This window comes from Mobula hypostoma, chromosome 28 (genome assembly GCF_963921235.1).
Source record: "Mobula hypostoma chromosome 28, sMobHyp1.1, whole genome shotgun sequence".
Taxonomy (NCBI): Eukaryota; Metazoa; Chordata; class Chondrichthyes; order Myliobatiformes; family Myliobatidae; genus Mobula; species Mobula hypostoma.
The window spans coordinates 15873718-15887108 of NC_086124.1; the positions used below are offsets into that span (position 1 = coordinate 15873718).

At 43.9% G+C, this 13391-nt stretch overlaps 2 protein-coding genes and 2 pseudogenes across 3 annotated transcripts; 1 reads left to right on the forward strand and 3 right to left on the reverse strand.

Moving 5' to 3' along the window:
* The window catches only part of LOC134339083 (histone H2A-like), a 211734-nt pseudogene extending 204821 nt beyond the window's left edge, over positions 1 to 6913 (reverse strand).
* Positions 1 to 13391, forward strand: part of LOC134338864 (histone H2A type 1-like) — a 597857-nt pseudogene that overhangs the window by 253650 nt on the left and 330816 nt on the right.
* Positions 2148 to 6884, reverse strand: LOC134339094 (histone H2B type 1-B-like). Of its 2 annotated transcripts, none has more exons than XM_063035402.1 (2): positions 6436 to 6884; positions 2148 to 2545 (listed from the first exon to the last, which is right to left on the reverse strand). In XM_063035402.1, exons 1-2 carry the CDS (start codon positions 6443 to 6445, stop codon positions 2166 to 2168), a joined length of 390 nt encoding a protein of 129 aa, XP_062891472.1. In that variant the 5' UTR covers positions 6446 to 6884; the 3' UTR covers positions 2148 to 2165. The 2 variants fall into 2 exon arrangements, with proteins under 2 accessions (XP_062891472.1, XP_062891473.1); XM_063035403.1 differs by having other exon boundaries at positions 6244 to 6884.
* Positions 7671 to 8060, reverse strand: LOC134339095 (histone H2B 1/2-like). Its single transcript, XM_063035404.1, has one exon. It carries the CDS (start codon positions 8050 to 8052, stop codon positions 7681 to 7683), a length of 372 nt encoding a protein of 123 aa, XP_062891474.1. The 5' UTR covers positions 8053 to 8060; the 3' UTR covers positions 7671 to 7680.

The window sequence follows — 13391 nt, forward strand, 5'->3', positions numbered from 1 at the left end:
ATAAATATACAGCAAGGTAGATCTAGTCTGTGGGTTCTAGTCTTGCTCCAATTCTAAATTGAAGCAAGGCCAATTTTGATGGTATCAGAAAGCATCTGGCAAGTGTAGATTGGGATAGGCTGTTTTCTGGTGAAGATGTACTTGGTAAATAGGGAGCCTTCAAAAGTGAAAATTTGGAAGTACAAATCTTATATGTGCCTGTCAGAATAAAAAGTGTAGGGACCTAGTTTTTCCAAGAAATATTTAGGCCATGGTTAAAACAAAGGACATGCATCACAGGTATCAGCTAGTAGGAACAAATAAGGTGCTTACAGAGAATAAGAAATGCAAGAGAACACTTGATAAAGGAATAAGGAAGGCTAAAAGAAGGCAGGAGGTTGTCAAGCAGATTCTGAAGGAGATATGTTAAGAGCAAAAGGCTTGCAAGGGAAAAAATGGTTGACTGAAAAATCAGGCTGAACTGATAGAAGTATACAAGATCATGTGGGGCATTCACAGGGTGAAAATGCCTAGTCTATTTTCCAGGGTAGGTGTGCAAATAGCAGGAGATTATTAGCTTCTGATCAGAGTTGAGAGATATAAAAGAGACATCTGAGGCAGCTGTTTCTTCGTTAAAAGGCTGCTCTTTGCTTGGAATGAGCTGCCAGAAACAGTGGTTGAGGCAGGCACTTGAGCAACATTTTAAAAACCATCGAGATAAGTAGATGGAAAGGGGAGGTTCAGAAGCTGTGGGCCAAACATTGACAAGCAGGACTAGCTCCTCCCTGTCCACCATTCAGGGACTGAATGAGCGCTTCCAGGTGAGGCTGAGATTCACCACCTGGCTGTTTCTGTGGCTCTGGCAAATTTGAGAAGAGCAACCCATCCATAAGCTAATGTGTTTCCACAAAGAACCAGAAATTCCTAAAGTCAGCAGTGGAACAATTAATTTACATTCTGTATGGACAGAAGTGGAGTAGTCATGCAGGGAATCCGTGTCCATACAGAGATTTGTAATTGATTTATATTGTAGACCATCCATTTATTTTTTGGCGGGCTTTTCAAATTTCAGAATTTTTGGTGACTGACTGTTATTTTCCGCGCCTCTGTTGCTGCCACTGATCATTGGAGAACCGGACAGCTCGCTCATTCGGTTATTCCAGATAACCAATCTGAGAAAGCGTTGCACCACCAATCGTAAGTACCCTTCCTCATTCCCCCAGAAGCTAGAAAAAGGGTGAATCCGGAAGCTTTCGCCATTCTTTGTGAGGAGCTTTACTAGAATGAGTAGATGAGGGAAAACCGGTGGTAAGGCTAAAAGCAAGCCTGCCGGGCAGGACTGAGGTTCCTGGTGGGCCGTGTTCACAGGTTCATGAGAAAGGGAAATTAATGAGAAAATTCTCTGGGGTTCGCTCTGCCCGTTACTTTCTGGAGCAATGCAGTCAGCGAAAAGACCGATTCACTAATGAACAGGTGACAAAAAGAAATTCTCCAAACTAACTTCAGTCCCCACAAAATGTAAATACCACCAAGATTATAATTGTATCCATTGATCAAAAATAAACATAGATGTGTGAACAGGATTTCACCGTTAGAGTCCACACTCATTTACGATAAAGACCGTGTGTGGATTCATAACATAAGAGAGATTTAATGTTGCCCCACTTCCCAAATCTATTTGTAAACTATTGAGATAAAGACTGATTCACAGAATGCAACCAGGTTAGTCTAATATGCAGAACGCATTAGCTTGTCGTCATGTCACCACTTACAAACTGCAGTCGGAGCAGAGTCTGTCGGTTCTGTGAAAGGACTCGAGTAAATCTATTGTGGTCGCGAATTGAAATACAACTCAAACCATTTGTAACACAGGGGCGTATTCACAGCAACTAAATCACTTCAGCAACAGCTAACATCTTCACCTCAATCGGCTCTATGTGTAAAGCTTTGTGTGCGAAAATCGCGACAAACTGACGGAAGTGAGTGGGCAAAATGTCCGTCTTAGGCCAGTGGGCGACAATGGAATTGGACGGAGCAAAGAAAGAATACTCAACATAAAAATAAATAAAATTACCTCTAATGACAAGCTTGTAGCGATCCAATGTCTAATCATTAGTACAACTCTTCAACGGAAACTGTGAGTGGCTCTTAAAAGAGCCGTTGGGTTGTCTTAGTACTCAGCCGCTTCACTTGGAACTAGTATACTTGGTTACCGCTTTGGTCCCTTCCGACACAGCGTGCTTGGCTAGTTCTCCGGGCAGCAGCAGGCGCACCGCGGTCTGGATCTCCCGAGAAGTGATGGTCGATCGTTTGTTGTAATGAGCCAGGCGGGAAGCCTCCCCAGCGATGCGTTCGAAAATGTCATTCATGAATGAGTTCATGATGCTCATGGCCTTGGAGGAGATGCCGGTGTCAGGCTGGACTTGCTTCATTACCTTATAAACGTAAATGGAATAAGTCTCCCTCCTCGCCCTCTTGCGTTTCTTGCCTGCTTTGCCTTGCGCTTTGGACACGGCTTTCTTGGCGCCCTTCTTGGAAGCTTTCGACGGCTCAGGCATCTTTTCAACTAGATTTGGACACAGAAATAAACAAAATGACTTGGAGCGCAGCTTAAATAGGCAGTGTGTCCCCGCCCTATGCTAATAAGGAATCGGTAAAATTAGGTTTCCATTGGTCGATTTGGACGAATGAAAGTTAGCATTTCAGTCTAACGCTTTGATTGGGCAATGTGAACTGGCGAAACACATCACAGGGTGACACAGTTAGCAGGGTTTATTGGTTAAATAAGACAAGCGGACATAAAAACTTGGTTATCCTATATTGGAAACAGTAATAGAGTGTTGGGAGTACTTCATTCGTAAGGTCTTCAGTTTTGGGTGGAAAGGAAATGAACGGACACAAAATATTCAAACACGAGGAAATGTGCAGATACTGGAAGTTCAAGCAACACACGTGAAACTTGTTGGTGAACGCAACAGGCCAGGCAGCATCTCTAGAAGAGGCACAGTCGACGTTTCGGGCCAAGACTCATCGTCAGGACTAACTGAAAGAAGAGCTAGTAAGAGATTTGAAAGTGGGAGAGGGAGATCCAAAATGATAGGAGAAGACAGGAGGGGGAGGGATGGAGCCAAGAGCTGGACAGTGGATTGGCAAAAGGTATATGAGAGGATCATAGGACGGGAGGCCTAGGGAGAAAGAAAGGGGGAGGTGGGGCATTAACGGAAGTTAGGGAAGTCAATTTTCATGCTATCAGGTTGGAGGCTACCCAGATGGAATATAAGGTGTTGTTCCTCCGAGTGTGGCTTCATCTTTACAGTAGAGGAGGCCGTGGATAGACATATCAGACTGGGAATGGGATGTGGAATTAAAATGTGTGGCCACTGGGAGATCCTGCTTTTCCTTGCGGACAGAGCGTAGGTGTTCAGCAAAACGGTCTCCCAGTCTGCATCGGGTCTCGTCAATATATAGAAGGCCGCATCGGGAGCACTGGACGTAGTATATCACCCCAGCCGACTCACAGGTGAAGATTCGCCTCACCTGGAAGGACTGTCTGGGGCCCTGAATGGTAGTGAGGGAGGAAGTATAAGGGCATGTGTAGCACTTGTTCCGCTTATAAGGATAAGTGCTGGGAGGGAGATTGGTGGGGAGGGATGGGGGGGGAACGAATGGACAAGGGAGTCGCGTAGGGAGCGATCCCTGTGGAAAGCAGAGAGATGGGGGGAGGGAAAGATGTGCCTAGTGGTTGGATCCCGTTGGAAGTGGTGGAAGTTACGGAGAATTATATGTTGGACTTGGAGGCTGGTGGGGTGGCAGGTGAGGACAAGGGTATCCCTATTCCTAGTGGGTTGGCGGGAAGATGGGGTGAGAGCAGATGTGCGTGAAATATGAGAGATGCATTTCAGTGCGTGAAATTATTAATGTGGAATATGATCCTAATATATCTCTTTCTGTCCCTTCATGATTTTCCCTTTTGCCTGTGGTTGATTTCAGCCTTTGAGAAAAAATCAAGCTGAAGATTGATTGTATATCAGTAACACAGGTAGCTCAGCGATATGTGCAAGGCAGACATTATGGATTCTTACACTCTACAATGATGGTTCAAAAGATCTAGTGATCTGTTGTTCAGGGTTTTCTGTTTATGTTCCAAAGTTTCAGGTGATTACTAAGAAGATTATTAGTTAAAGTATCAGAATTCACATCTGAGATCATTTTTTATCATTTTCGCCTTCAAATGGGTTGAATAAGTCTGCCCTAATTCTGTACTTTGATTAGTTTTTAGTTTTGTTCATGATGTGAGGATACGCATGACATTGACGATCATAGTTTTTCACAATTTTCTCCACAGAAGTAGTTTATCATTACCTTCATCTGGGCAGTGGCTTTACAAGTTTTGGTTTTGACATTGATTAAAACAGGTATATCCAATTATAGGCCAAACATTATTTTTGGTTTCGTTGAGGTTGCAGGGTGGAGGTGTATGTATATAACTGTTATGGGTCACTGCCCATGTTGGAGTTGAACAAAATGAAGTGGCAGATATTCTAGCCAACCAATCAGTTAATTTTAAAGATATCAATATCATGGTACCTTTGCATATAGGGGAAATGAAAGCCATAACTAAAAGGTCAGTTTGATCACTGTAGCAACAATCTTTGGATAAGGAAAGGAAAGGATGGCATTTATAGCAAATTTAGATGATGGTGAAAACTCAACTGGGAAATGGGTATAAAAGAAGGGAAGAAGTTAAACTTACACATTTACATATTGGAAGTACTAGGCTGAATAATTCCTTGTTCACAATTAATATGCATGATATGAACATTTGTATGGAATGCACGTCTCAAGAAATGGCGCAAAATAGATTGTTTGAATGCAATTCCCATGAAGTGCAAAGGAAGCATCTAAATTAAGATCTTTGGAACAGACTCAATTTAACATGGAAGGTTTGTTAGGATATCACTGCCATTGTAATATATACATGTCTGTATTTGACGTTCTGAAAAGCAATAGACATTTTGATATTTTTGAGGGAGAATTTGATTGGTATTCTTCCTGTCTCTTTACGCCACACCCCAGCTCAGTTGGTGGTAATGCACCTTATGTTACTCTGCCAACTGCTATTAAAACTTACAAGAAGAACAACAATTAGAAAGGCTTTTTTCCCTTAAAATCTGATCATCTTGATTTGATTGGATATTTTTAAGAGGTAAAAATATATACTGATGAGGGTAGTTTCTGAGTTTGACTCAATGACTTAAAAGGGAGAAGTTCAATGTGGATGTATTGGTATTACAGTGGAGTAACAGGAATTACAGAAACATAAGAGGTGCTGACCAAGTTGATTGAAAGGAGAGATTAGCAGGGATGACAGTAGTACAGCAACAGCTGGAGTTTCTGGTAATAATTTGGAAGGCACAAGATAGATACATTCCAAAGTTGAAGAATTTTCTTTTCGCTCACAGTTTTCTTTTTTCCATAGATACTGCCTGGCCTGATGAGTTCCTCCAGCATTTTTTGTTTTCCAAGCATGGATAGAAGATTGGCTGATTGGCAGGAGGCAAAGAGTATGAATAAAGGGGGCCTTTTCTGGGTGCCCGACTCTTTTAGTAGTGCTTTCAATTCTGTTAGGAAAATTATTAACACTATCCTTGAAACAGGAAGTTTTCCAGATGCCTTCAAAACTGCAGCCGTCAAACCTCTACTAAAAAGCCAAACTTCAACAGTGAGGTACTAGCTAACTGCGGGACTTTCTCAAAACTTCCCATCCTGGGTAAGATTCTTGAGAAAGTAATATTCTAACAATTCAACATTCTGAATGAGAACAATATTCGAGAAAATTTCAGACAGGCCCTCACAAAATCTGTCAGAAACCTTAGGTTCAGCACTGAGAGAGGAAGAGAGTGAACATTTCAGGTCAGAATTTGGAAAGTGAAGCAAAAGCAAGTTTGTTTTAATTTGCAGAAAAGAATGGGGAGAGATCGATGGGATGAAATTAACATCAGTATAAACCAATGCCAGGTGGAACAGGTTAATGGAGGCAATTATAAATATGATTATCATTCATCAGGTTTCAAGTAGAAGAGTACGTAGATTCACACTTTCACAGAATGTTACAGAACGAAAACAGGCAATTTGGCCCATCCAGTCCCTACTTTTGTTCCTTTTCTAGAATATCATTGTTTATTTTCTGGAGAATTGAGTACAATTCTGAAAAGGTACTGTGTCAGTTATCCAGGACATTCGATAGCAATGTTACAGACTAACCTTAAATATGAGACCGTAGTAAAAGGGAAATTGATCCAAACCATCTTTCCGGGGAACATTCGAACATTTTGTAGACACCAGCAAAAAAACTCCCTCAGCTCCGGAAATGATTCAGCAAACATCTCCACTCATCGACAGAAACCAGTTAAGATATGTTAGTCGGACTTTAGTGTTTTTGTAGAAGGAACTTACTCAGAAACATTTCGCAGTGACAACGAAACCCGTGTCCTTTACCCCGCGCTTATGGAATCCGCAGAGCAGCCCTTCCACAGAGACTGTGAGCGGCACTGAAAAGAGCCTTTGGGTCACTGGGTTCAGATTCTGTCTCTTCACTTGCTGGCACCGCCGGTTTTCTTGGGCAACATCACGGCCTGAGCGATGGTCACCCCTCCCAGCAGCTTGTTGAACTCCTCGTCGTTGCGGACGGCCAGCTGCAGATGCCTGGGGCTGATGCGGATCTTTTTGTTGGCCCGGGCCGCGTTGCCGGCCAACTCAAGGGATACTCGAGCACAGCAGCCAGATAGACCAGGTCTCAGGCACTCACTCCCTCAGCAGAGTTACCCTTTCTCAGAAGCCTGCGAACGCAGCCTACGGGGTACTAAGGGTCCAGGGTCGAGCGAGACTTGGCCTTGGAAAGAGCTTTGCCGCCCGATTTTACTCGTCTACTCATTTTTCATAACCTTAGTAATTCTTTCAGAGAGAATGAGGAAATATTGTACTTCCGGCCCTCGACCTTCATATAACATCTGGGCGAATGCTGTGCGACGTTTATGATTGGTGCAATAACGTTTAACTTCATCGGATGATTAGCTGTCTCCAATCGGAGAGCTGCCTTATTTACCAATCAAAATCAAAAGCAAAAGCGCGGAAAACAACGGCTTCCTCTCCGAAAACAAAGAGAAAATTCAAACAGCCCGCCAAAAATCTTTGGTTCAAGGCTAATTGAAATCAAATAATTGCAAAGCTACTAGTTGGCTTATTCTCCACAGTAACACATTACTGAAGACCGGCACGTCTAATCTTTCAGTGCAGCAAATATTGCAAAAGTGTCTTGGGATTTATTTCTTAAACAAGGGAAAATCGGCAGATGCTAGAAATCCAAGCCACACACATAAAATGCTGGAACTCAGCAGGCCAAGCGGCATCGATGTGCTCTGTGGGGTTGCAATTCACCGATTTCTCCACTCAGAACTAAAGTCCATTGTCAGTTGCAGTCCCCGATCAGTCATAGTGTGAATTGCATATGAACTAGTTGAGAAGTTGCTCTTCTCAAACTACGGCTGAAGTTTAGCCTGCAATTTTAACGAATTATTGGTAAAAGAACTGTCTGGCATTGAAATGGGATTCAGGGAATATGAAGAAATACAGCTCTGTTAATGAAATATTGAGTGGCTCTTAAAAGAGCCTTTGGGTTTCCAGTTGTTTTGGCAACACTCTTCACTTGGAGCTGGTGTACTTGGTCACTGCTTTTGTCCCTTCCGACACGGCGTGCTTGGCCAGCTCCCCGGGGAGCAGCAGGCGCACGGCGGTCTGGATCTCCCGGGAGCTGATGGTCGACCGCTTGTTGTAATGGGCTAGGCGGGAGGCCTCGCCAGCGATGCGCTCGAAAATGTCGTTCACGAACGAGTTCATGATGCTCATGGCCTTGGAGGAGATACCGGTGTCAGGGTGAACTTGCTTCATCACTTTGTAGATATAGATGGAGTAACTCTCCTTCCTCAGCCTCCTACGTTTCTTGCCAGACTTGCCTGATGGTTTCGGCAGCGCTTTCTTAGCGCCCTTCTTGGGAGCGGGTTTCTGGTCGGGCATTTCTTCCGTCGAACTGAGACCCAGCAATGAGAATAATAACCTTCGGAGCGCGGCTTAAATAGGCAGTGCTGACAGCGATATGCTAAAGAGGGATAGGAAATTGAGGCATTTTCATTGGGCGCTTGGAGAGACGAATCACTCTTTGAATTTCACACGATGGATCTTTTCATTGGATATCGGAGGGAACATATTATAATCACAAGCTCCACCAATGAGAAGCCTCCCCCAGACTGCGGACCGGGACGTTGCCAAATCATGGCGGTTCTCGGTCCCAGATTTAATACGACAAGAGGGCAGAGAGGGGGTTGGGACTGAAATTACACAATGGGAAACGTAAAATACAATTGCAGATGGAAGAAAAACACTTTCAGATGAGAAGTTAAGCGAACTCATTAGCAAAGTACATAATGTCACTATCAACAAGCATGATTCATTTTCTTACGGACATACTCAATAAATCGATAACAGAATATTAGACTTGATAGAATAAATGGAAGACCGATCCAACTTGGAGATTCAACCACTGTGCTGAAGACTCAAAATATGCAAATAAAAAATAAAGAAAAAATAAATAAGCAAAATATATTGAGAAAATGAGATGAATAGTCCTTGAAAGTGAGACCAGATTGTGGAAACATTTAAGTCATGAAGAGGAAGTTCCTTTGGTTCAGGAACCTGATGGTTCAGAGATAATAACCATTGCTGACGCTGATTGTGTGAGTCGTGAGGCTCTTTTACCTTCTACCTGTTAGTGGCAATGAGAAGAGAGCATGTCCTGTGAGGTGGGGGAGGGTGATCCCTGATGATAGCTACCGATTTCCTGAAACAATGTGCTCATTGCGAGGGAGGACTTTGCCCATGACGGACTGAGCTGCATCCACTCGGTTTTTGTAGGGCTTTCCATTCAAGGACATTTGGCATTTCCATACCAGCTGTGATGCAGCCGGTCAATATACTTTCCAGCACACATCTATAGAAGTTTATAGAATATGAAATATTGCAATATTGAACATTAAAAATATTGAACATAGAACAATACAGCACAGGAACAGGCCATTTGGCCTACAATGTTGTGCCAAAACAGCTAAAAAACAAATCATAAACGTGCAAACACTAATTTCTCCTACCTGCACCATGTCCATATTTCTCCATCATCCATACATCCACGTCCCTATCCAATCGTCTATTAAAAGCCTCTTATTTATTTGCCTCCACCACCATTCCAGGCACCAATGACTCTGGGTAATAAACACCCATCATATTCCCCTTGAACCTATCCCTGTCTCCTTCAATGCATGCCCTCTGACACTTCAATCCTGGGAAACAGGTTCTCTCTGTCCACTCTACGCCTTTCATAATTTTGTAAACCTCTTATCAGATTTCACCTCAGCCTTTAATGCTCCAGAGAAAACAACTCACTTATCTAAACACTCACTACTACACATGCCATCTAAACCAGGCCGCATCTTGGTAAACCTTTTCTGACCCCTCTACAAAGCCTCAATATCCTTCCTGTAGTGGGGCAACCAGAACTGTAGGCTGTACTCTAGATGCAGCCTAACCAGAGTTTTATAAAGTTGCAACATAACCTCCTGACTTTTGAATTTGTGCCTTGGTTAATAAAAGCAAGCATTTCATAAGCCTTCTTAATGACTTTTTCAATCTATGTAGCCACTTTCAAGGAGCTACGAACTTGGATTCCAAGATTTCTCTGCTCAGCAACACTGTTAAGGACCTGTACTGTAAGTTTCTTATTTCATGACCAATGGCAGCAGGAGACCAATTAAGAAAATTCAGATATCAGAGGTACAAAGGAACTCATGCAAGTTTCCAAAAGGTTAATTTGCAGGTTGTATTGGTGGTAAGGATGGAAAATGAGAAGTTCATATTCATTTGAAGCGGATTAAAATATAAATGCAAGAAAATAATATTGAGGCATAATAAGGCATTGGTTAGATGGTACTTGGGATATCATGAGCAGTTTTGGACCCCTTGTCTAAGAAAGTATGTACTGGCATTGGAGAAGTCCTACAGGAGCTTCACGATAATTATCATGGGAATGAAAATGTTAAAGTATGAGGACAGTTTAATGGCTCTGGCCCTATATTCACTGGAATTTAGAAGAATGAGGGGGAATCTCATTGAAACTTATCGAATGTTGGAAGGCCTAGAAAGTGTTTCCTGTAGTGCAGGAATCTCAAACCAGTGGGAATTAACTCAGCAGAAAAGGTCATCCCCATAGAACAGAAACGAGGATGAATTTCTTTATCCAGAGAGTGGTGGCAGAACAGAATGTAAGCCCTGTACAGTAACAAGATGAACCAAATCTTTGAGAGCTGGACTTCCCTTTGTGCAGTTTTTCTTTGAGTAGAAGTTCAGTCAGGCCCCAGTCAAGATGACAAACTGACAGAGACAGTGTGCAGACATAGTACAGTCATCCAGGCCAAACACGGCTCTTGAAAGTCTAACTCTCCTTTGTACAGCCTTTCTGAACCAAGGTCACGAAATATAACAAGATGAAGTTGGAAACAAATGAACCTAGGGTAGTATCTGCTACTGGTGTCATACGTGGGGCTGCTGGGAGAGGACCCAAATGCAAGACACAGACACTGAAGTACTAGGAAGAGGACTTGACTAGAGAGTTGGGACAAGAACACAGACATGGTCTAGGACATTGGCTAGGCAAGCAGGACCAGGACAAGGAACTGGGAACTAGGAGCCTGGGCTTGGACTCCGAGCCGGAGACTGGACAAGAACCTAGAACCTGGGTCTTGACCTGGACCCGGATCCCAGAACTAGGTGAAGACATGACGTGACTACAGGACTGGACATGGCCTGGGTACTTCAAGGCGAAGACATGACGAGGCTTGGGTTCTTCGAGGCAAGGGCATGACTAGCCTTGGATTCGGACTCCGAGCCAGAGCCTGGACAAGGACCCAGAACCTGGATCTAGACTTGGGCTCAGACTCTGGAATTAGGCGAAGAAATGACGTGGTCTTGGGGGACAGGACTAGGCAAGGGTATAGGACAGAACGAGAGGCTCCTGGGCAAGACGAGGGAACTCCAGCGCAAGACGAGGGAACTCCAGCACAGGATGAGGGAACTCCAGCACAGGATGAGGGAACTCCAGCACAGGACGAGGCACATAGACAGGACAAAAACACGAAGTCTTGACTTGGTACTCAGGAACAACCGAGCCTTGGACTGGGGACAGCAGGAACCTCGGAACCTTGGACTTGGGACAACAGGAACGCAGAGCACAGAGCCTCGGTCTTGGGGAGGACAGGAACACAGGGACATGGAACGCAGAGCCGGGACCCCTCCTTGGGAACAGGACTTAGGGCCGGGACTCATATACGGAACACAGAGCCAGGACCCTCCTTGCGAACAGGACTTGGGGCTGGGGCTCGACACAGAATGCTGAACATGACGAGACAGTTCCCAACACTAGGTAGCGACAAATGGCTGGACCTACCTAGTGAAGGCGTGGACACAGAGACAGTTCCAACTCAACGATAGACAGTTCCTTACCTTGACACAGCAAGGCTCCGGTCTCGCTCTGGTGGTGGAACTTAACAAGGCTGAGGGCGAGGCTCCAGATACAGGTTGTGTGCAAGGCTCCAGAAGGAAGGGGAAGGGAAGGGAACAGTCCAGCCTCAGGGTAACAGCAAAGGCGGCCTGGCTTACCCAATGGAGGCAAGGACAGGGAGGGACAGATCGAACTACAGGGTAACAGCCAAGACAGCCTGACTTACCCCACAGCGGCGAGGACGGGATACTGACGAGATGAACCAGCAACCACACACGAACCCAGGGTCACTTATACTACCAGCTCAAGATGAGCATCAGGTGCCTATGATGAAATGCAGCTGAAGCAAGGTACAGCCGGAAGACCTGGAGTCCGGAGCCAAGGACCAGAGTGTGAACCGGAACGCGGACTATATGGACTAGACCATGACAACTGGTCTGTTATTTCACTAATTCTCAAGCCTTATTGACCTATAGCATGTAGATTTAGTTGATTTTAATACCTGAAATATGTATTATGATTGATACTTAGACAGGAAATTGATGGAATTCAGAAGTGCAGTATCTATTGGACCAATATCTGTATGTGGCCAGTCAATTTCTGTATAAGAATAGTATTGCTTTATTCAAATGTCAGAACAATGCGGTGACAGGGGCCAAGCTGTTCCTTTACACAATGAAGAAGAGTGTGATTGAGGAATATTGGAAGGATTCAGAGTCCAGTTAATCATAGAAGAGACTCTCAGTATATCATATACTCATAAACAAAATGGATTCTGCAAATGCTGGAAATCCAGAGCAACGTACACAAAATGCTGGAGGAACTCAGCAGGTTAGACAGCATCTATGGAAATGAATAAATAGTCAGGATTTCAGAACAAGACACTTCTTCAGGATCAGGAATAAAGGAGGAAGATGCCAGCATAAAAAGTGTGGAGATGGGAATGGCTAGAAGGTGATAAGTGAAGCTAGGTAGTTGGGAAATGTAAAGTGCTGCTAGAGAAGGAATCCAATAGGACAGGAGAATGGACCATGGGAGAAAATGAAGGAGGGGCATCAGGCGGAGGCGATAGGCGGATGAGGAGAAGAGTTAAGAGGTCAGAGTGGGGAATAGAAGAGGAAGGGTGATGGAAAAAATTACAAGAACGATAAATTGATATTCATGTCACATGTGTCGATCCCTGAGTTCATTCAGAGAAAGTAATTCAAAGCATAAGTACTTTAAGGTAGTACAAAAAGGAAAATAAAAAGAAATGCAGAATACATCATTATATATTCAGAGAATGTGCAGTACAAGGACACACAGAGGGAGCTTGGAGTTCAAGCTCACAGCTCCTTGTTGCTGGCTACATACCAGGTGGTAAAGAAGGTGTATTACACATTTTACTTTATTAGATGAGGTGACTGCAGGAGTCAGGAAGTTATGTTGTAGCTTCAGTTTGGAGTCTACTGAGGCTGCCCCTAAAAGTACTGTCTCGGCTTCCTCTAGTATAGAGTCTAAAAGTCCAGTTGGGCCTCCTACGGAGTAGAATCTAAAAGTAATTTGACCACCTCAGGATAAAAAATTTGTTACGTCATCTCTGGGGGGAATCTAAAAATCTAGTTAGACCACCTCTGTAGTAGAGTCGAAAGGTCTAGTTAGTCCTACACTGGAACAGAGTCTAAAGGTTTAGTTAGGCCTACTCTGGAGTACTGTCTAGACCTCCTTTGCAAAAGAGCTTGGAAGTCTAGCCAGGTCTCATCTAGAGAAGAGTTTAAAAACTAGTTAGGCTACCTCTGAAATTCTGCATTCCATTCTGATTGCTGCATTA

Excerpts from the sequence above, each read along its gene's own strand:
- LOC134339095 (XM_063035404.1), bottom strand. The coding sequence starts at position 8,052 with ATGCCCGACCAGAAACCCGCTCCCAAGAAGGGCGCTAAGAAAGCGCTG.